Source organism: Ylistrum balloti, unplaced genomic scaffold (genome assembly GCF_031769215.1).
Source record: "Ylistrum balloti isolate Yb309-2 unplaced genomic scaffold, AGI_CSIRO_Ybal_v1 Utg369766, whole genome shotgun sequence".
Taxonomy (NCBI): Eukaryota; Metazoa; Mollusca; class Bivalvia; order Pectinida; family Pectinidae; genus Ylistrum; species Ylistrum balloti.
The window spans coordinates 682367-707825 of NW_026781962.1; the positions used below are offsets into that span (position 1 = coordinate 682367).

The 25459-nt window shown below is 35.0% G+C and overlaps 1 protein-coding gene across 2 annotated transcripts; it reads right to left on the bottom strand.

Moving 5' to 3' along the window:
- Positions 1-16: 16 nt before the first annotated feature.
- Positions 17-14333, bottom strand: LOC132543814 (uncharacterized). Of its 2 annotated transcripts, XM_060207331.1 has the most exons (6): positions 14287-14333; positions 10526-10870; positions 9936-9989; positions 7995-8048; positions 5462-5491; positions 17-4270 (listed from the first exon to the last, which is right to left on the bottom strand). In XM_060207331.1, the coding sequence occupies exons 2-6, from the start codon at positions 10845-10847 to the stop codon at positions 1554-1556; spliced, it is 3177 nt and encodes a 1058-aa protein (XP_060063314.1). In that variant the 5' UTR covers positions 10848-10870; positions 14287-14333; the 3' UTR covers positions 17-1553. The 2 variants fall into 2 exon arrangements, with proteins under 2 accessions (XP_060063314.1, XP_060063315.1); XM_060207332.1 differs by lacking the exon at positions 9936-9989.
- Between the last annotated feature and the right edge of the window lie 11126 nt (positions 14334-25459).

Below are 25459 nucleotides of genomic sequence, written 5' to 3' on the forward strand. Positions count from 1 at the left end.
TAACAGAAGGCATATGATCTTTATAATTATGACACTTTTTTTATTAAATCAACATCCATAATGCAAAATTACTTTCTCCTGTCATGCATTATATATAGAATTTGTTGTATGTATCATCACAGACTTTGTGGTATCACATTGTGATATATAGCATATATGTCTTGTATATCAATACAATGCAGTTATATAAAACAATAATATATAAATTCATAAAGAAATTCATTGAAAAATAATCCAGTATCAAAATACCACACATTCTGTCACAGTTACCACCTTAGTAACTGTACATACTATATATTTTTCAGGAATTGAGATACAAAAATACACAGGAGTTACCTCCCATGCTTCAGTCATCAATGCATATTAATATCAATCGTGTATTGTATAAATATAACTCTCAGAGCCTCTATCTTAAGCTTCCTGCCCACCATTGTTTGACTTGCATTATTTCTTTAAAAGGTCTTATCTTTTCCCATCTTTTCTTTCCCGTTTAGTTCTCGATTACATGAAATTTGAAAATCCCTCTACAGAAATAGTGATAATAATTTTAAAAGACCAAATCCAAGAGAGTTGCCAGTCTGCCATTTTGTTTATATGATCAGTCAAAAAATTGAAAAAAAACACAACTAGGGAGTAAGGGTGATTTACAAGTTCATATGAAACATGAGGAAGATCCATCTTGTACTTTTCATTAAATAGCTATAATTTTAATTTAAAAAAAAAAAAAAAATCGACATGGCCGCCTGACAGCCATTTTGTTTTTTGATTGGTCCAACAATGAAAAGCGCACAACTAGGAACCAAAGAGAACCTTCGTATGGAATTTTGAAAGATTAATCCATTACTTTTCAAGAAATAGCAATAAGAAGAGTTATTCAGGGACTAATGACTGATCAGAGAGGTTATGTAATTGCAACATCCCACTATCTGATGAAGGTGGACTAATCAGATAGAGGGCTCAATTGAAAAAAATTACTGAAAGGAGGGGCAATATTCAAATCATGTGATGTTTCAGGATTTCTTTCTTTCAATAAAACCTTAAAAATGTTGACGTACTATAAGACATATGGTGAACAGTATATCATTGTATCAATGACTATAAAAAGTATACGGACTATTATGGTGTTCTTAAAGTCTTAACATTGGAATGATTTGCAAAACAAGAAAACCAGAGGAATACCTCTCACAGGTATTTTAACAATCATGGCACATGCTAAGTTGTTTTCCTACTACAACGCAGATATTACCTAAAAAGGTATTGACAATAATACTGGGGAGATGTACGGGAAGGTAACTCCATCATCCAGAAATCCACCATCTCAACGCATCATTTTATAAAAATTACTGGAGAGAGATTTCGAAACGGCGTTACACCACTGAGAAGTTACAGAGCTTGTGTACAAAGGATATCATTTAAAAGTGTATTATGACAATTGTACTAGAAAGACAAACCGGAAAGGAGCTCCATCTCCCAGAAAAATAACCAAGCTCAGGGACAAAGAATATTACCTAAACGTGTATTGTAACAATTCTACAGGAAAAATGCCAGCACTTTTATTCAGCAAATACTTTGGCTAGGTGATAATATAAAAGGTTGGTTTCTTTCCAATCTATTCTTTCCATTGCAACGTGTAGAATAGACCTTCCATACCAGTCAATTATATTTGTGATGTCATACCTTTCTCCCGTTGATTCTAGGTACTGTTTTACATAAGTCTCACATGTCTGGAACCAGCCCACATCATCGAAATACATATACTCAGCTACGTAATGTAGAAAATGACCGCCATTATTATCTAAATCTATGGTCAGCGATGGAAAATTCTCGCATAAATATTCACAAATCACCTCATTTTCTTCCATACAACTAACATGTAATGCAGTCCGTCCTTCATCATCTACAGCTGCTGTCAGCGCTGGGAAGGTTTCACACAAATATACACAAACCTCTTTGTGTCCTCCCCTACAACTAACATGTAACACCGTCTGTCCTTCATCATCCACTAACTTCGACATGTATTGAGCACACGCACAACTCCTGTGTACAATATGTCCGTCTACTGTCTCACATTTGTTTTGTTCACGTTCAACTCTACAGAGACTTTCCAATGTAGTTGTTTCGACTTTCTGGAATAAACAACAATTTCCTGTCTCTGCCACCACCTGGAGTGGGGTTTGTCCTTCTTCATTAGTGTCATGTACCAAATATGGATAAGAATCACACAACATGGTCACCATCTCATTTCTCTCATACTGACATGCCTTATGTAGGGCATTGTCATTGTTACCATCCCTCGATGTTGGAGTGATGCCATACTGCAGTAGTTTCCTAAACAAATTTACACTCCCTCCCTTCGCCACATGCAACATTGTGTCCTTGTCAGGTTTGACGCCTTCTCTCAGAAGATACAAAACACATTCTTCTGAACCAGAATCACAAGCTCTATTCAACAAGACAAGTTTGTTCTCATCATTCAGGTATGTAACAACTTTTTTGAGTACATCCACATCTCCCTTACCTCTATACCTATCACCTGAAATCAATGGCCAACATTTTGTATCCTTGTCAGGTTTGACTCCTTCTCTCAGAAGATACAAAGCACATTCTTCTGAACCAGAATCACAAGCTCTATTCAACAAGACAAGTTTGTTCTCATCATTCAGGTATGTAACAACTTTTTTGAGTACATCCACATCTCCCTTACCTCCATACCTATCACCTGAAATCAATGGCCAACATTCTGTATCCTTGTCAGGTCTGACTCCTTCCCTCAGAAGATACAAAGCACATTCTTCTGAACCAGAATCACATGCATTCTTCAACAAGTCAAGTTTTATCTCTTCATTCAGGTATGTAACAACTTCCTTAAGTACATTCACATCTCCCTTTCCACCTCTAAATATGTAACCTCCTAAAATCATTAGCCATATCTGTGTGGCTTTGTCAGGTTTAACTCCCTTTCTCAAAAGATATAACACACATTCCTTTGCACCATTATAGCATGCCTTATTTAACATATCAAGTTCATTAACCTCTTTATAATTCAACCATCTGAAAAATCTTTCAACAAATACCCGATCCTTCCAAATTTCTAGAGAGCCAATAATAACATCATATGTGTTACACTCAAATGCTCGGAGAAGACGTTCACACAAACATGTATAATGATCAGGTGATATGACAACCATGTTTGAGGATGTTTCTGAGGTTGTTAGATACCTTAGGAATTCCCTGGGACAATACTTTATGTAACCAAATGGTGTTTTCTTTCCATACAAAAGAGCTACTGTGACATTTATAGAAGCATGACTAAATCTGTATACACCACCGTGAAGCCATCTTTTCTCCTTCACCACTAAACCTCCTAATAACTTCTCTAAACTTTCTTTTACAAATCCAATTCTTTCCATATCTGTCATTTGGGCTCTGTTGTCTCCTCCATCAAACAGTTTGATGTTAAAGGCTTGATCTAACAATGTTTTGTATTTTGTGTTGATTTTATCACTGTTTGGATCTAGATCTGTTGCTTTTACCTTCCCTCCACTGAGGAAGAGAAACAAGATGGCAGAACATTGTGGTAGTCTTGCCAATGTTTCAATAAAAAATTTGATAGGAGTCTTAAAAAATTGTGTCCGATTTTTCTGCAATTCTGTGACGTTACGAAAAAGGTAACAACACTGTGGAAATCCAAACTTCGGTGAGCAAATTAAAATCTCATCTCTTTCTATCTGTGTCCATGAAAAATTCTCATCTTCTGGTTTATACAACTCTAAAAGGCTTTTTCTTTCCTCTAAAATTTTGTACTTATCTGAACTTAGATCAATGATATTTTCTTCATTGAAAACTTTTCCCAAAGAAGATTTTTTCAAAGCATTAAATATTTCATTACGGATTGTAATAAGCAAAAAATTGGGCTCAATTTGTTCGTCAAGAAAAAGTGTCTCTACATCTGTGATTCTTTCGTCCCACTCATCAATTCTACCTAAATCTTTCTTTCCAAAAATATCATCAATAAAAGCAATCAGATTTGAACTTGGTGACATTAAATCTAAATTCTCTATTTTGTGAAGCTGAAGTGGATTTCTGCATTGCTGCTCCTCGACCAGCCAGTCCATGAGTCGAATGGCGTAAGAGGTCTTGCCGTCACCTATGTTACCCTTTATAACTACAATCTTGTTCTTTGGAAGTTTCTCTTGAGCATCACGGAAAGCTTTGGTCTTCAAAAATGTTTTCTCCTTTATTTCTGTTTTGATCTTTTTTTTGGCTTTGGCTGTAAGAATAGAAAGGAGATGTTAATGATGTACATTTAGGTAAAATTAATAACGAGACTGGTACCAATAGGACTTCTATAAGTTATTGATCTGTATGTCCTTGTACATCACTAATAATACTAAAAGGTATCATTTGTAAGACATAGATGTATTCTATATCTGCACTTCTTCTTGGTGTATAGGGGCTGAGTCTCTGCCCTAGATGCTATGAACTTAAAACTGAGTTCACTTCATTTAATGATGCTTTAGACCAAATTTAATCAACATTAAACGATGTACTAAATTCCCCTTTGTTTGGCCCCGTCGTGTAGAAAGCCACGTATGATCTTTATAAGTTAAAAAACAAATCTGAAAAAAGAAACAGGTTTTAATATATGTAAATAGAACTGCTTCTTCTACCTGGTTCAATCCCTCTAATCCAAAGATGTCTAAATTCTCTGTTAAGAAATTTTTTAACTTAATGCTAGTGATCTTGACCACTGATCCCTGGATTCCAAACACAAGCCTCTATTTGAAAGTGACTTCACTTCACCCATGGATGCTTCAGACCAAATTATGACAAAATTAAATCATCCATGCAGAATAAGAACAATTCTCAAGAATTAGCTCTATTGGACCCCGCCCTTCTTGTCCCTTGAGAGTTCTGATCCTTCACCAAAGAATGCTTCAGACCAAATTTGGAAAAAGTCAATCATTTCTACAAAAGAAGACAGATTTTAGAGAGCTTGTCTGATTTGGCCTTGCCACTAAGGCCCCAGGGGGATCAGACTCACCATTTATACAAAACTGAGTCCCCTTTCTCCAAGGACACTTCTAACCAAATACAGCAAAATCAAACCATTACTGCACGATCATGATGATCTGATAGCTTTTCATGTTATCATTGATATTTGAAATAGTTTTACTTATAAAAATAAGGAGAATGCTTTTTGAATGTATTTAATTGACTGGAGGTATTAAACTCTCACCAGAACGTGACCCATTATGTACATTAAGATAGATTCTGTTATAGTAACAAAGAGAAGGATTTGATGGATAAAATGGTTTTCCTTTTGTAAAAAGAGTAAAACATCTTGTTCAAATTTGACTTAATGTTATACTCCATTAATGATACATGTTGTTTCTATCATGGTTTGAGGGATGTATTTTCCCACATCATGATTCACCTTCTCCCCATTGGCAAGACTCACCTATCATGGGTACTAGGTCGTCATGGATTTCTGTAATATAAAAAGATTCATTTAAGTACATATAACAAAGTTACACAAGAATGATTACAGATGGAATTCAACCAATTACACATGATTTGTTAGACTGGGTGTTCTTTGATCCCAACAGACACTTGGACGGACACGAAGGAACTGGAATATCTGCCCAGCATAATGTCCAGTATGTGGCGTTGGGAAACTGGAGGAAACTTAAGACTCCAAACATGTCTGAAGTCACTCCATGTGTGCTACTCTGTAGTATTGTAAACACTCAGTAATTGCTAAATGTATTGTATACTACTGAGGAAACATCAGACATGTTTAACTCAACTTACAATGTATGTCAATTTATGTCATATAATTTACATTGGTATACATTTCACTCACATCAACTGACAATAACCAAGACAATTTGGCAAATCAATCCATCGACATACCATCTCATCCAGGTGAACCCATACACTAAGTGTTAATACCAGAGACTAATAGTGTAAGAGATATTGATGCTAAGCCTGGACAACAAAGTGGTAAGTTCGCGGACAAATGTGTAACCATAGTTTCCACCCATGACTCCATCCCTTCGTTGAACTAAAACCATGTCCTATAATCTACACTATCACTATCTACTACATCCAGTCTCGGGCCTGCTACAGCAGCTTCAGAGAATGCTGGACTCTATCTACATGTGAGTCTTTTTATACTACAGGGATATTAGTCACCAACTGTCACATGAGATATATACTACTGGGATAGAAGTCACCAACTGTCACATGAGATATATACTTCAGGGATATTAGTCACCAACTGTCACATGAAATATATACTACTGGGATATCAGTCACTTACTGTCACATGGGATATATACTACAGGGATATATACTTCAGGGATATTAGTCACCAACTGTCACGTGAGATATATACTACTGGGATATCAGTCACTTACTGTCACATGGGATATATACTACAGGGATATTAGTCACCAACTGTCACATGAGATATATACTACAGGGGTATTAGTCACCAACTGTCACATGAGATATATACTACAGGGATATTAGTCACCAACTGTCACATGAGATATATACTACAGGGATATTAGTCACCAACTGTCACATGAGATATATACTACAGGGATATTAGTCACCAACTGTCACATGAGATATACACTACAGGGATATATACTACAGGGATATCAGTCACCAACTGTCACATGAGATATACACTACAGGGATATATACTACAGGGATATCAGTCACCAACTGTCACAAGAGATATATACTACAGGGATGTTAGTCACCAACTGTCACATGAGATATATACTACAAGGATATTAGTCACCAACTGTCACATGAGATATATACTACAGGGATATTAGTCACCAACTGTCACATGAGATATATACTACAGGGATATTAGTCACCAACTGTCACATGAGATATATACTACAGGGATAGTAGTCACCAACTGTCACATGAGATGTATACTACAGGGACATTAGTCACCAACTGTCACATGAGATATATACTACAGGGATATTAGTCACCAACTGTCACATGAAATATATACTACTGGGATATTAGTCACCTACTGTCAAATGAAATATATACTACTGGGATATTAGTCACCAACTCTCACATGAGATATATACTACAGAGATATCAGTCACTTACTGTCACATGAGATATATACTACAGGGATATTAGTCACCAACTGTCACATGAGATATATACTACAGGGATATTAGTCACCAACTGTCACATGAGATATATACTACTAGGATATTAGTCACCAACTGTCACATGAGATATATACTACTGGGATATTAGTCACAAACTGTCACATGAGATATATACTACAGGGATATTAGTCACCAACTGTCACATGAGATATATACTACAGGGTTATTAGTCATCAACTGTCACATGAGATACACACTACACAGATATTAGTCATCAACTGTCACATGAGATATATACTACAGGGTTATTAGTCATCAACTGTCACATGAGATACACACTACAGAGATATTAGTCACCAACTGTCACATGAGATATACTACTGGGATATTAGTCATCAACTGTCACATGAGATACACACTACAGAGATATTAGTCACCAACTGTCACATGAGATGTATACTACAGAGATATTAGTCACCAACTGTCACACGAGATATATACTACAGGGATATTAGTCACCAACTGTCACATGAGATGTATACTACTGGGGTATTAGTCACCAACTGTCACATGAAATATATACTACAGGGATATTAGTCACCAACTGTCACATGAGATATATACTACAGGGATATTAGTCACTTACTGTCACATGAGATATATACTACAGGGATATTAGTCACCAACTGTCAGGTTTACGTCTAACTTTCTGTAACCCGCACACTGTTTATTTAGATTCTTTTTCAAGTTCTTAGAAGAACCATATTATACAATAACACAGCAGTGAACAAGCTACAAAGGACTAGGATAATATGTAAAGGGAGCTCTACAACCTACTCTGTGTTTCCTGGCTTGTGCTGGCTGTTGGTGTATTCACAGCAGACAGGTTTGCTGAAAGAACAGAAAAAATACTAGTATTTACAGAAGATATTGAAACAAACTCTGATAGCTTAGAGTTAATAATCTTATTTTAATACATTCATATTATTCTTCTATCGACCATTCAAAAGTCATCCAGCTGACCTGATGACAGAACAAAAAAAATACATTCAAGCTAAAAGATATATGGCATCTTATTTGTCATAATACACTCACACAGCCAACTTGTACATTTGTGTACATTTCACATGTAATACTCACACAGCCAATCTGTACTTTTGTGTAAATTTCACATGTACTACCCACACAACCAAACTGTACTTGTGTGTACATCTCACATGTACAACATAAAAACCAAACTGTACTTTTGTGTACATCTCACATGTACAACATAAAAACCAACCTGTACTTTAGTATACCTCTCACATGTACTATTCACACAGCCAACCTGTACATGTGTGTACATCTCACATGTACTACTCACACAGCCAATCTGTACTTTTGTGTACATCTCACATGTACTACTCACACAACCAAACTGTACTTTTGTGTACATTTCACATGTACAACATAAAAACCAACCTGTACTTTTGTATACCTCTCACATGTACTATTCACACAGCCAACCTGTACATGTGTGTACATCTCACATGTACTACCCACACAACCAAACTGTACTTTTGTGTACATCTTGCATGTACAACATATAAACCAACCTGTACTTTTGTGTACATCTCACATGTACTTTTCACACAACCAAACTGTACCTTTGTGTACATCTCGGATGTACTTCTCACACAACTAAACTGTACTTGTGTGTACATCTCACATGTACAACATAAAAACCAACCTGTACTTTAGTATACCTCTCACATGTACTATTCACACAGCCAACCTGTACATGTGTGTACATCTCACATGTACTACTCACACAGCCAATCTGTACTTTTGTGTACATCTCACATGTACTACTCACACAACCAAACTGTACTTTTGTGTACATTTCACATGTACAACATAAAAACCAACCTGTACTTTTATATACCTCTCACATGTACTATTCACACAGCCAACCTGTACATGTGTGTACATCTCACATGTACTACTCACACAGCCAATCTGTACTTTTGTGTACATCTCACATGTACTACCCACACAACCAAACTGTACTTTTGTGTACATCTTGCATGTACAACATATAAACCAACCTGTACTTTTGTGTACATCTCACATGTACTTTTCACACAACCAAACTGTACTTTTGTGTACATCTCGGATGTACTTCTCACTTAACCAAACTGTACTTGTGTGTACATTTCACATGCACTACTCACACAACCAAACTGTACTTGTGTGTACACCTCACATGTACTACTCACACAACCAAAGTGTACTTGTGTGTACATCTCACATGTACTACTCACACAGCCAACTTGTACTTGTGTGTACATCTCAGAAAGAACTACTCACACAACCAATCTGTACTTGTGTGTACATCTCACATGTACTACTCACACAGCCAATCTGTACTTGGGAGTACATCTCACATGTACTACTCACACAGCCAATCTGTACTTGGGTGTACATCTTACATGTACTACTCACATAACCTGTACTTGGGTGTACATCTTACATGTACTACTCACACAGTCAACCTGTACTTGTGTGTACATCTCACATGTACTACTCACATAACCAAACTACTTTTGTGTACATCTCACATTTAGTTCTTACATAAATAACCTGTACTTGTGTTTTCATTTCAAATAATCACAAATATCCTCTTATGCCTCATTCCTCACCCTTACAACTCACATTTTCTACTAACACAACTAACCTGTACTTGTGACTACTTAATACAACCAACCAACACTATTATTGTAATGTTTGAAAACATACCTGTAGGTTGTTGTTGACTTTCCTCTCTCCTGATATGTTTGGTTGGTGATGGACCTAAAAGTAAAAACAACAGAGTCATATAGATACAGAAAACACTCATTCCTCTTAGCTACATACATATCCAGAACCTTTATATATCTTTTCTTTTTTAATATAAATTGAAAACTGACTGAAGCACCAGTGTATAATTAAGTTCCTGTGCCTATCCTGTGTTGTTATAGCCAGTATCGGTGAAATACATGTACTTGATACCACCAAAGGTGGAGTTGGACTCTTTAACATATAATTTGACATTTCCCAAAAGCATCCAGTCACACAGACATTGGCTGAAGTTCCCATCTTAAACAAAAATTTAGATCACAAAGAACTTGAATTACCCTCTAAAACCAGAATCAAATCTTATCTTAACTTAAAAGGTCATATCCACATCATTCATAATGGTTAGTGTGAACAAGCTGAACACCTTTTAATGGACTTTGGGAATCAATCATACTTAGTTAAACATCAGCTTCCAGTCTGGTTTAATATCTTATACATGCAAAATTATGTACCAGAATCTTCTGATTAACTGCAAATTTAAATGTACTTACCATCATCATTCAGAATAGCCTTTATTTCATCTTCTTTCTTCTGAACATGAATTGCCAGCTGAGGATGCACACGCCGCAATTTTTGTATCAATTTGGCATAGTTCCCAATATCTATAATTGTATGTTTTATTAGAGCATTGACTAGAGCACGAACACTTTTTATATTAACCAGCTCTGCTGTTTTAAATGGAATGTCAGTGAAAAAATCCCTCAATCGTTCAAACGCACTTTCGTCAAGCTTCTGACCAATATAATCTACCAAGTCATTGTGGACATCTATGGCAGATTCTTGGCAACTAGTCAATTCTTGTTTGGTTTCCATTTTTGAAGTTGTTTCTCACAAACCTAAAAATCAAACACATTAAACTTAATTCAGAGATATACCTGTAAAGTGCTGAGGCGTCATAAATAGAGAGAACAATTACACAATGAAATAAGATGGAACAGAATGACCACCTTATTATACTTATACACAATATTCATAGTAATAGACATTCAGTCTCTAATAATTTTTTTTTATATTCATTTTATTTTTCAACGCATTTTAAACATACAACCTTGCACACCTCACAAACCAAAGCAATTGTACACCTCATGCATCTTATTGTACAGTCATCATCATCATCATCCTCCCTTGTACAATCAACAACATCATCATTATCTTCCTCATCATCATTGCATATACAAACATCATCATCATCATCCCTTTTACAATCATCATCATCATCATCAACAACATCATCATCATCTTCCTCATCATCCCTTGTACAATCAACAACATCATCATTATCTTCCTCATCATCATCATCATCATCATCATCATCATCATCAACAACAACATCATCATCTTCCTCATCATCATCGCATATACAAACATCATCATCATCATAATCATCATCATCATCATCATCATCATCATCATCATCATCATCAACAACAACATCATCATCAACAACATCATCATCCCATATGCAAACATCATCAACATCCATTGTCCAATCATCATGTCATGTACAATCATCATCATACCATATACAATCAGTATCATCCATGTACAATCATTTTCACTCACTCAGTCATCATCATCATCATCATCATCATCATTATTACTAGATATACAAGTACACAAACTTTCCCACCCACACATACCACAAAATGAGAGAAGAAAAATCAGCAAAAAAATGTATTGAAATGGAGAGAGTAAATAATACGGAGAGAGAGGGAGAGAAAGAGAGAGAGGGAGAGAAAGAGAGAGAGGGAGAGAGAGAGTTTACTGGGCTAGAGGTGAGATCTGATTTAATCATCCAAAAAATCAAAACAAAGATTTAGCGTCTGGTGGGATAAAATAAATTTCTCGGAAGAACTTCTAAATGTAAATGAACAACCAAGAGAAATACAAATTATTCTATAAATATATACCTGTATACAATGAAAAGATGTCAAAGCTCTTAAAATGTACCCTGGAAGTTCACAAATATATTCACAGATGAATTAGTCTGAGATTTCTAACAATTTCTCCCATTTTATCCATTCAGCCCTAAACTTCTACTGGGAAAGATCCCCTTCACTATAAGCAATACTTTTTTGACACATATAATACTCTTTAATTGAACTGATTAAAACTGTCAGATTTAAGGCTTCATGTAGACATCTTGTTTTGTATAAGTAAAATTTGATTAAAATTAAAATTACATTATCTGTCTTATTACCTATATCATTGCCATTTTGTAATTAATTACCGAAGAGAAATCTAAACGTAGAAATATATTACAAAGGTTACACATTATTAGTTATATCAGCTTTAAACAAAAATGAATTAGTTGTTAATATATGTTGTATTATCCTACCACTGTAGTTTGGTGTTTCTTGTAACTATGAAGGGAGTTATGTAAATGTCGGACCAGTTCAATTCATTATCTTCAAAAGTCCTCTCCCATTTTGTTCTACCAGTAAAAATAATCACTTTTTTTATCAGCAGATTATAAAAACCCCTACAACCTCTAGTTCTATTTAAGAAAATCGCAATGTTATTTGGAATTAGTGGGTAGATAATTAATTGCTTATCAAATTCAACATTGCTTTTCTGTAAATATACCTTGACAGAAGAAATTAAACTCTGATATCGAAGAAAGTTAGTATTGACACTTTGCATCTCTTTGAATTCCTGAAAAATGTAAAACAATAATGTATTGTGATCTTTAAGAAGATCATTAACAATTGTTACCCTTCTGTTGTACTAATCTTTATAGAAAACTGACTTTTTTCCAATAGTAAAATCTCTATTATGCCACAATGGCATAAAGATAAAATTTTCTTGCATTTTTTAACTCCCACAGAATCATTAAGTCTTACCAAAGCTATGAATACATCTTTCCAAAATTAGTTCTTACAGTTTTTCGAACACTCTTGAATATACCCACTCCCACATGTAGAAAGTTTTTGTAAATTGAATAGCGAATTAAAAACTAATTGCCACTCAGATGGCTTCTGAATTAATCATCTAATCCAACTCAATTTCAAAGAATCTATAAATACCTTAATGTTTACCATTTTGAATCCTCCCTATATGATAATTCTGAGTCATAATATCTCTTTTTATTTTATCTACCTTACTATTCCATATAAAGCTATAAAAAAGGGAGTTTATATTCTGCAAGAAATGTTCATCAGGGTTTGGTATTGATGTAAATAAATGATTTAATTGTGAGAGCAGGAGAGATTTGATCAGAACTATTTGCCCAATGGGTGCAAGACTTCTTCTACTCCAAGTCTTAATAAGTGTCTTAAGCATAACTAGTTTTTTGTCAAAGTTAATTTTGGGAATTTCCTGTAGATTCACACTAAAATCTATTCCTAGAAGTGTAAATTTATCCCGTTCCCACTGTTCAATTCAGATAAAAAGGTATAAATACTATAAATTTTGTTCCCAATCCAAATTGAGTTTTATCAATATTAAGATTCAAAACAGATATTTTTGCAAACTTATCCAATTCAACAATAGATTCTTTCAGGGAAATTTATGAGCCATCTAATATAATGGTGGTGTCGTCGGCATATTGTGAAATGAGAAATGGACAACTATTAATCTCTATACCCTTAATTCTATAATTATTTCTGAATCTAATATCTAGTATTTCTACACATAGAATAAAAATATACATAGCTATTGGGTCGCCTTGACGACAGCCTCTTTTGACATTAACAACACACGGTTTTCCATAAGAGCCGGTTGCAGGCCAATTTGACCGACTTCTTTGATCATTTGGCCGCCTACTCCAATCCAGGCAGGCCACACCCACCTCGCCGCGTTGCGGCTCGAGTCGGCTTGCTTCGCCAGCCACCTACTTTCACTACACAGCCTACTACTAACAAAATTATGGAAAACCCTGCAACAGATAACAGGTTACCACCCTAATTTACAGCAGCTGATACATTAGTATGTTGAAATAACAATCAAAACCCCATTCGTTTCTAATAAAATTCTGGTTTTCTTCAGAATAATGTGTGTTCTGCAAACAGAAAATAGAACGTCTCTTAGATTTTAAGTATGAGAAAACGTCTTTCCTTTTAGTTATATCCCCGAGACCCTGGCAGTTTGCTGACAGAATGGATACTCCTTCCGTCACGTAACGTTTTCAAATAACAATAGAATATACTCTAGCCCAGCAACAGAGAAAGTAAAGAGAATGAAAATATATAAACATACAGAATTAAAAAAACATGTTTTGATGGTAAAAATCAAAATACAACAGTCTACTCACGTACACACAACCACGCCCGTGGGCTGGCGGAAGTAAAATTAAAAACGTAAGTAGTATACTACTTTTTAGAAACCACTCAAACGTTCCGGAATTTTGTAAATTTACCATAATACATCTACTATTTTCATCAGATCATGTATTTATCATCTCATGATTCAAACTATTTTTTAGTAATATAGATACTCCTCTGCTCTGACTGGTACCGAAGTTATGTATCATATCTCCTCGCCATTCAGCATTGATATAATTTGTCCTTTTTTATGAAATGTCTCTTGTATACACATGATATTAGCTTTTTGTTCCTTAGCCCTTGCATAAAATCTGTTTCTTTTTTGTTTTTCTCTGAGACCTGGTGTGTTTAGCGTTATACAGTGCAATTTGTATTTTATTTTGAATTTTTTTTTTCATATTTTGAAAACATTGTCTGATTTTAACTGATTAATAATTTTATGAGTTTTATCATGTAATATACAGGTATTTTTTATCATTATACATATATTTATACGTATACACCTTGTAAGACCTATTTGATATTTAGATTATGATTGTCATATGTAACATTTTTTATGTTTGTGTTGTTTTCATTATGTTGTATGACATAAATAACATTGTCTTGTTTTTCGTTGATATATGTACAATGTATATACATGTATACTATTTATGTAGTCAATATGGCATATATTCTGTATTGGATATATCTCGTGTTTCATACATATATTACCATGTTTGATTGCTTTAGTGAAATTTTCTACATTGTAAATAAACATATTTCTAACTTAATTTCTACTTTCTCTGTTATATATGATTGTATTTTCTCATAGATACTGTATTTGTAGATCTGGGACGAAAAAGGAAACAAATCCCAAAAGTTATTATTTTCCATTGATATACATTACATTTACACCTTGTTATTTACTTTGATTATTGTCCTTTGTTTTTTTCGTTGCTTTTCCTCCAGCCTCCAGCATTTCTGTCGGAGTTGATGGTGATTTACGAGACATCGACGGAGTTCCTTGGTTTAGAAACTTGTCGAGGGTGGTCAGGGTGCTGGTTTTAGTGCCTCTCTTAGTGTCTTTTTTGTGAGTCTTGTGTTTCTTTTTCTTAGATGACTGTTCACTACCAGATGGTGTCTTAACAAGACGTTCTTTTTGTTCAGCAACTAAAGTGATGGGTTCAGTTTTTGTTTCATGGTCAGTGATCATGGCATTCTCATCACCCGAATTTTCATCTGAACTTGAAGAGTCATGTTCTGATGAAATCACTTCTTTGTTGAGGGATACCGACTCTTCTTCTGGCCACCCTTGTTTACATTCTGAAACTCTATGTACTTTCAGGTTTGAAATGTGATAATTCAACTAGAGTTACCACGTGAAAATTTATTTTCTATTGACATTGACTATTGACCTTTGACATTGAAAATCAATCCTACGCAAACACCTTCAATTAGTAACTTTTGTGTGAAGCTGAGGTTGGTCAACCCAAGGACACTCAAACTAGTACATGTGTTATATGTAATTTGTTTTGGTGACCAAAAACACCAGTATGTCTCCTCTTCCAAGCATTTTGACCTTTGACCTCAATATCAAGGTAGGTGACTTTTCGGTAGTTCTTTATACATTTCCCTCAGTGATAAAGACATCTTTTATGGTTTAGGAGTTATGGCCCAAACACAATATTCATGACCTTTGATCACAAGGTCAAGGTCACATTATTGACCTTTCAGTAGTGCACTGCATATCTCCTTCAGGTGATGCAACTACAAACCAAGTTTTATGAAGATATCTTTTACAGTTTAGGAGTTATGGGCTAGGCAAAATATACAAGTGTGTTCAAACATTGAGATTTTTTTGAAAATATCTATAAAATTATTCAAATAATGAAAAGATAAATATTGTGAATTTTTGTTGATCCTACAAGAATTCGTTACCACTACAGTTAACCAATATTTCTCTCTGTATAAATCGTTGAATAAAGTTCACCTGCCAATAATAACACCAATGCATATACTCTTGTCCACTTGAGTTTAAAACAGAAATTTCCTGTTTCCTGACAACGAAATCTACAGCAACAGTCATTCTGAATTTGCTCCATATACCAGTCTACAGTAAACCATTGAGATATTGATTAAATTTATTACTTACAAAATAAGAACAGAAACATGAATTAATATCACATGATTTGTCTGGTATAAAATACATGTAATAAAAAGTAACATCAAATGTGTTTACAAACAAAAAGCCAAAATTACCATATGGTTTCTAATTGCTCACCTGCAATGCAGTGTCAAAAGGAAAAGCTGAAACAGTATATATATATATTGGCTCAAATTTGATAGCATCCCAGTATGCTACAGACAAAACAAACATCATGGGTCTTCAGATTTTCAAAATGTTACTTGGAAATTTAGACAATTTGACCTAAATCATCTAAAAAGCAATTGAAGGTCATTTCTATGTGGTAACAAACATGAAATGACTCCATTACAGCATGTTATGTGCAAAAAGACTTGAATCAAGTATCTTTGTGTTATTGAAGATGAATAAAGATCTCAAAACTGACACAAAACAGATGGATACATAAGCACAGTATAAATTAATTTGTCCTTTAGGAATCGGCCAAACTAAGTCACAAAATTAATGTAACTAGAATACTGAGGCAAGAACTGCCAAATTAAACAATAAATCAACATGTTTTAAAACTGTTCATGAACACTATTAATAATTCTATTTCTTAAAAAAATCAATGTCCATTCTTTATTAAAAAAAAGTCTTCTGAACATCCCACTATATATCACAAATCCGGGTTATGAAACAGGCCAAGATAAGATTTACTTCAGTCTTCTTTTCTGTTGCTTTACGAGCTCAGACGTTGGGAGAGGTGGTACTGGAGCAATTGTCTTCGCAACCCGTCTGAGGTCCTTTGGTGCCATAGTTGGTCCTCCCTTCATCCCAACTCAGTCTGCCAAACGGTTCTCCACTACAGACTCTACAGTCCTTCAACATGAGTGTACGACTTCTCTTCCTTGACGGCATGTACAGCCCACATGCCAGACTTTTTGTTGAAATTTCTCTGGTATCTGCAAACAGATCGTAATACCGTTGGTTGGTAATGTTAAATCCAGAAGTTCAGAGATGAACTGTATTTTTCTATTGTTCTAGTACTTCAGTCTAAAATGCATCTACTATGACATAACCTAGTGAACATGTACATTTCTCTACACCGAGTTAAATACTTTGATATGTATTACCATGATATGTAATCTGTACTTGTTCAAGAAATACAACTCTTTACCAAGGGAGCATTATCTTATGTCGAAATGTAATCTCCTGTGGAGTGAAAAAAAATTGTGCAAATTGGAAACCATGACTTTTGGTCGAAATTTCTTACAATAGATGTACATAAACAAGAATTTCATAGAAAAGTGTCGCGTGCCTAGGACAAAAATCTATTTATACTAACATTGACCTTGACCTTTGACCCTTGAACATGAAAAGCAATCCCAGTCAGGCACATTTGGTGAGGAATCACTGCAAGGAGTATGAAGTTGATAGGCCAAATGGAACTCAAGTTATCGTGAAAAACCCTTACTGCAGACGCCGACATCACCATACCTATATGTCACCTTTTGCAGGCGACACAAAAATATATTATTGCAAATCTTATTTGAAGAGTGTGCTTCATAAATTGTAGTTCTGCACTCTGATTTTAGAGCATTTAACAACTTTTCTCATAAAGCAGCACAAATATCTGTGTTACTGTGACATTGATAGAGGGACAACGTCCACCATTTGAACAAACTTGGCAAAGCTTCATTACAACATGCTACAGTCAAATATCAGAACCCTAAATGTCTGTTTTCTGAGAATTCATTCGACCTGTGTGTCCTTGAAAGTGGGTCAAGTATTTGAAAAAGAGACTTGGTAGAACTTTATCTAGTTTGCCAAATGCAACATAGAATCTTTAAATGTCTGTTTTCTGAGAATTCATTCGACCTGTGTGTCCTTGAAAGTGGGTCAAGTATTTGAAAAAGAGACTTGGTAGAACTTTATCTAGTTTGCCAAATGCAACATAGAATCCTAGGCCTTCAGGTTTAATCTATAGACGGCACATGATGAAGGACAAAGCAGAAAATATGGACTCTTGGTCATCACGACCCATTGTTACCACATAATCATGCTATGCCAACTAAACTACATGTCAAGGTTAATATTACATATGCACAATCAGTGGTCCTAATGATACAATCACTACTTAGGTTTTGCTATTTTGAAACACAAATATACCACAATGTTTTGAAATGAAAACCTGCCTGAAGTTGTAGTAGTAAGGCACCTGATGAAGAAACCTAGTATCCAATACAACCCTTCTGAGTGCATTGTGAGCTGCACTTCCCTTTTCTAACCATTCCTGGTCTCGGTCTGCTTCGGCTATTTGTCCGTGACTGCATTGACCAAAGCCTGATTTGTCATAAGCCAAAGTTTAGTTATGTTCGTTAACACAATGGTGCAGAGTAGTTTCCCATAGTTCCTGAAGAATGTTGCAAGTATTAGGTGTACACTATCAGTTATCAAATCATGATTTTTGTTTTTTTTTTTTTAGAAAAGGAGGTTCATAAATTTCTTTCTCAATTAAAGATATAGCTAGGTATATTTTGTTTTATTTTTCCCCTTAATGATAGCTTTCCACAAAATGTGTCAGGAAATCTACATCACGTAGGTACATTATATAATACATATTGACTCTCTATCTACTTATATAATATATTTGTACTCTCAATAAAATGGCTGACTAATACACCTGCAGTCAAATGGCAGACATTATTTATTAGTACTTAGATTGAATACTTAGATTGTATACTATCTAATTTCTCAGCAAGAACTTACCCATGTGAGTTAGACAGCAGATCCTTTTTGGGATTGGATTATTTCTACCGATTCTTTGCAATTTTTCATGTTGCATTTTACTTTTATTTTGGTTTGAGCTAGTGCTGTAAGCCTTTCCATATACACCATGCATGTAGAAACCTTTGTCAGATGGAAACAAGACTCCTAAGCCAACACTCCATCATCAAAATCATCATCATCATCGTCATCTCCGCTCTCTTCTGCTCCAAATTCTAGGTCTGCCAGTGACAATTTCCCCAGCTGTTATGTGTTTTAGGTCTGCAACAAAAAGATTACGAGATTACCAAGTGAGATCTCTCAGTAGACAGCAATGCCTACCTGTAATTCTTGTCCAATTCTATTCTCATAGACATTTGTAATGTTTTATGTCTTACTTTCATGTATGTATCAAGACAAGAACTAGAAATATGTTTTGGTGATTATGTCTCATTTTCCAACAAAAATATATATCATTTGACCTTTGAGTTCAAGGTCAAGGTTAAAATGATCTTTTGGTAAAGCACTGCACATCTTCAGATGAGGCAACTACACATGAAGTTTGATTTGAAGATATTCTTTACAGTTTAGGAATCATTCGGCAAAAACACAATATTCTTTATCTTCGAGGTCAAGGTCATATAGTGACGTTTTCGTAGTGCACTGCACATTTCCGTCTGGTGATGTAACTGCACATCAACTTTTATGAAAAAATTCTTTTTTACTTTTTAGGAGATATACAATGGACAAATTATTATTTGAAGAACCTACATACCTCTATTTTGGTAAAAAAAAAAGTACCTGACTGACCATTTACCTTCCAGCGATGTCGGCCTCTCCCTGTCGTCGGACCCGAGAAGTGTGAATATATTTGATTAATTGATAATAACATCGTCTTACCAAAGATTGCGGTAAAACCGGCGATAACGGAACGCCGCTATGGGTTAAAAAAATCGATCACCTGATTTGCAGGCCGCGTACTGTTAAAAACCCAGCTCCGATGCTTGTATCAACTTTAACACTGTTCGCAGGGGAAGAAAAACCGTGTACAGAAAAAAGCTCAAATTCGGCGTAAACAAACACCATACCTTCTCTCGTCACAATCGAATTATGAACTCAGTCGATCTATCAGCCGAGTCGCACCGTATTCAACTGTTCCACAACCCCTCAAAGCAAGAAAATCCTGCCAAGCCACATACAAAAACATTCTATGAGTGTGTATGGAATAACGAGTTCTGCACTGAATGCGTACCAACTGAAATTCCCACATGTTCGGAAAATATCTGTTTACGCCTCACGGACATTTACCTGCCGAAGGAACTTGCGGAGAAGTACACAGTTTGAGCGGGCCCGATGAAAAAAAAACAACTTCATCCAGTCCTCCAATTGCTAGGGTTCTCAGTAGGGTCTGAATGTAGCCTTGTAAGAATCCAACACACGATATAGACTTCATTCCTACAACAGGTTTAGAACAGAGAATACCCACCAGTTTTGGTGAAATTGGTGATGCTCCACCACCATGGTGATTATTTCGACAAAAAATCTTTAAAAAAAATCACACACAAATGATTTTAGAAGATTTGCAACAAAACATTCACGCTATTTGACATTCATCGCGTTAAAATTGAACACCTTAATCAGGCCACCAATTATTCAATTAATCAAAACATACGTAAACTCGGTACAAATGTACCTCACTGCAACCTACAGTCACGATCCCCCAATCCAACCATTGCAGCCAAGTGAGGTCTAGTACATCCACACTAGGTCAGCTCATTCAAGGATCCATCTGTAAAATATTTTTGATTGGTATTGAAATCAAAATTTTATAAAATGTTAAAAAATAAATCTAGTAGTTAATTTTACCTCTTCAGAGAAATGCAAGACCTTAGGGTCATGGAATTCACCCATATTCTCCTAAGTCAATGTCACATTGTGTATCTGATTTTTTTTCTCTTCAAATTATTTTTATCAAAACTATACAGGCATCACATTTCAAATAAAATTCCAACTTTCATTCATTTGATGCCATTATTACAATTTGTCAGAAACAGGGCTGCAAAAATTGGAAATCCAAATGCCAATTGAGCCTGTGTTCCTCATCTTCCATGTGCTGAAGCTGGTTTAATTTTTTTAAGCAACTGATCGATGTTTTCTCTTTAACAAGACGCCCCGGACCTAAACAGCCATGTGACCAATTTCAACAATGTCCACCAGTAATAAAAAATGAGCGAAGGGCCATAACTCTAGCTTAATCAAATCGATTCCATAATACCATGGCTGCAGATCCAGGTTTCATCAAAATATATTCATATTTTCAAGTTTTCATGGATATTTGTAGATTAACAATTGATTAAACAGCTGCAAATAGAGCGAAATTAAATCCTCTGCGAATATTACCAACTACACAATATATTAAAACCTCTTCCATCTAAACACAACGAAATTGTAATAAGTCATCTGTCTCAAATCCCTCTGGTTTTTATTTCTAGGGCGCAAAACATTAGATAACCAATCTGTTTACAATGTTCAGTACTTACATAAGGTATCAGTAATATTTTTTATGTACATGTAAAGCAATGAGACACATAGAAATACAGTCAGATAATTTCTGCATCATCCCAAGAAATAAATTACTTTTGTCATGTATATACCAATACATGTAATTAAGAATTAGAAAAGAAGCTCATTGGCCACCGACAAAAATGTATCAACCTGCTCTTACCGAGTTAGAAATAAGAAAATAATGTAAAAAGGTAAAATTAATTGCAACAAGCTCAAGTGTCACCAGTAAATTTGATATCTTATAGTTGACAAGAAAGTTAAGTATTTAACTTACCGGTGACACTTAAGCTTGTTGGAATTAATTTTATCTTTATATATTTCATTAATCACCTTGTATACCTTTGGTATCCATGCTGAAATGCAGTGCCCCACTGAAGAACCCACCTTCCATGAAACCAGAGACGTATATAACGTGTTATATATGTCTCTGATGAAACTGACGGATCTAAAATAAAAGAAAATAATGTGATATCCCAGATATGAAATCAATGTCAGGTACTTTTTATCTCATAACTAAGAAAAATTATATAATGGCAGATTTTAAAATAAAAATGTGGAAAATGAAATTAGTCGGGGCAGCCATTTTGTTGGATAATTTCATTTCATGATATGCAAAAGCTCCTGAATACCAGTTATATAAAGCAATGACTTGTTTTCAGATTCTCGTGTGTTCTGACAATGCACAGTAATATTCAAACCAAGAGTTTTCTTGTAAGAACAAGAACGAACATCTCCCATTTGCCAGTTGAAAAGCTACAGTTCTTAAAAGATATTCCTGAAAAAGGACACCATTGATTCTAATTCTCATCGTCGTGAAGGTGTCAAATTATGAAATTAAAATAAAATTATTATGAACAAGTTTCAGTGTGCTTTTTATGCATTTATAACAATTATTAATAGAATTAAAATCAATCAAACATAGTAAAGCACATTTAAATAGATAATGTTTTTAATGTGCTTGATAAATCACGATTAGTTTTTTGAAATTCATTAAAATCCTTCCAAGGGTCTTGAAAATGATCAGACGAACAAATGAATATATCGCTTTACTGTGTATCTCGAATAGCTATCGAGTAATATAGATTTTCCTGCATGGTGTTTTTTTAACAATTCTGCTCTCAAATTATGAAGAAAGGGAGGTAATTTGAAAAATTAAAACCTCAATAAGTCTTAAACGTAATTGAATAAGGTTGCAATTGAAAATGAATTGAGAAGTTTGTTCTTCTGTGAATTTAGATAACTGAAAAGCAGATTGGTACTACATATATATAGTCTGATATTATGATGTCATAGTAATGGCTGATGTCATCAGTACTGTAATGTCATGAATTGCTAATGATGGCTTCACCAATGCACTCATTACCAGCAATTTTGCCTGTTTAAGGGCGATAACTCGTACTGCACCTTAAATCCCAATCGGGGTCAAGTCGGGATAATCATGTTACCTGTACATTCCATACATAAGACAGACTGTGATAAACATACTTGACCTTTTATTTCCTTTACAGAATAACAACAATAAATTATTATTATTATTGTATATATTTTATTTTTATTTCTGTCATATCAGGAAATATTTTATCATTGGTACAATGCTAACAATGTAGTTGACTGTAGAAATACATACATGAAAATAAATAGAGCTTTAAGGTGTCAATACAAAATGTACACATAAATCTAAGTTTATGTCGGTGGCGATTAAAAAGTGTAATAAATATAACGACACAGCAAAAAATTCATTGTGATCCTGAAACCGTAGTGTTTATTTCAATATGACTCCGTTCATTCTCCAAGAACAAATCTATCAGTTTTTCTTTTTTTCGAAGTTTTGTTTTGATGCCTAAGTCTGCTAATTTAGCCTTAATTTCCGAAACAGACATTTCATTTGATTAGTCAGAAGTACTTTTTCCTGATTTCTCGGGGACGTTTGTTTTGCTTTGAATTTCTTCCAAACTTTTGTTTTTTTTTCTTTCTTCTCCTGTCAAAAATATCCCTTTCCCAGTAATCAGCTTTTCTCATAACATCTGAGCAACCTTTGCATTTCGCTACACATTTCCATACGTTTTCGAACTTTTAGGGCATCTACAGTGGGGTCAACTTTGTTTTTTTTATGATAAATTCGTTTGATGTCATTTGTTTTTTCAACACTTTGTCCGCTAAATTTTTTTAATGACCCGAATTTTGACAAAATGGGGGACGTGGTACAGCAAACAATGCATATAGGGGATGATGTTTTCTGGTTGGTACCCATTTCTAACTCTGCTAAAAGCGAGGAAGGAGTCTGCCCATGCTTTGCATTTGCTAAAGGTGTAGTCAGCTGTCTTATTTTCACATTCTTTCGAACAAAGATAGCTCAACAGTTCCGAAAACCCACGCCAAATACAAATGGTTTGGTCCAGTGTATTGTTATGAACAACAAAGCAAAGTTTCTCTGGTATATGTTGAACAACCTTTTTCACATCCACCCCAGTTAGTGACGACCACTCTAATTCCCCTCTCCCGTATTTTGTTGACCATACATTAAAACTGACCCCACATGACCTTATTTGTGACACTAGAGAGTCTAAGTAGTCAGCTTTTTCGTTTTGTACTTTTGCAGCGTCATCTTTGTCCTTAACGTCATCTATAAGATTTTTAATAGGACGTCAAACACTCTCATAAGCAGATGGAGCTCATCGGGAATGATGTGCTGTTGCTCAATTTCTAGCAGCGGATGTTTTTTTACCCCGAACAGTTTTTTTTGAAGATTTTGAATATATCTTGGTTTCTTCAATGGTCCGAAACATTGTTGCAGAATGGTAGCAATCACATGGTTTCGTTGTATCTCCCTGTTCAGATTTTGAAACTTTGCACCATGGACAGGCGTACTCACTGGTCGATGCCCCCAACCCTGTCAATAAGTTGATAAACTTCATATCGCTCCCAAAAAATAACTCTTAAATCATACCTTTTTTCATCAACAATAATTCCCTCTGAGTTCAACTCATTGATCTCCTGAAAAATTGGACCACACGTTGCTTTCAAATTATCGTATGTTTCATTGCAGTTAATGATTCCTACGGTTTTTTGATCTGAGGGACATGAAGTGTTTGGAAAGGAAAGTGACAAAATCAAAAAATGTGTGACCCGCCCGACTTTAGCTCCATCCCCTGAAAATTTTACAATCAACTTTGAATCCTTGTGTAAACCACGCTTAATGGCCTCTTCTATTTCTTGCTTAACGCTTACACGAGCACCAGGGATGTTGCCAGGAGTTCTGTAGATCTCTACTTCACCATTCATTATGTTTCTACAGGCTTTAATTTCATGTTTGCTAGGGAGATCTTCTGAAAGGAGACGTATCTCATGATAAGCCTCGTCACTAATGGCAAATCTGTCCAAAATATATACAAGCTTTCTAATGTTGTCTTTGTCGCCCAAACTAAGGGAGTCATAGCTAGGTTCTGTCTGATCAAAGTTTATTGAATATTGCTGACCTGTCAACGATCTAAATTTCAGGACAGACGGTGTCAGGCCAAATGACTCCGCAAACCATTTTGATAGTCTCTAGCTTTTTTTGTTTGTTTGTGGGGCTTTTAATTTCTTTTAATTTACCTATGTTTTTGATACTCTATGGTTTTCTAACAAACCAATCTGTTCTTTTAATTGGGAATTTTCTGATTCTTTGCTATCCAATCTTTTTGTGAGTTTTTCTCGTGATTCTACTTCATCTTGGAGTTAAACATCTA

What these genes read in the sequence shown, in the direction of transcription:
- LOC132543814 (XM_060207331.1), bottom strand. Translation starts at nt 10,847, where the DNA reads ATGGAAACCAAACAAGAATTGACTAGTTGCCAAGAATCTGCCATAGAT. An exon ending in GGCTATTCTGAATGATGATG is followed by an intron (nt 9,990 to 10,525) that starts GTAAGTACATTT and finishes TTTTACTTTTAG; the next exon opens with GTCCATCACCAACCAAACAT. An exon ending in CGACCTAGTACCCATGATAG is followed by an intron (nt 4,271 to 5,461) that starts GTGAGTCTTGCC and finishes CTATTCTTACAG; the next exon opens with CCAAAGCCAAAAAAAAGATC.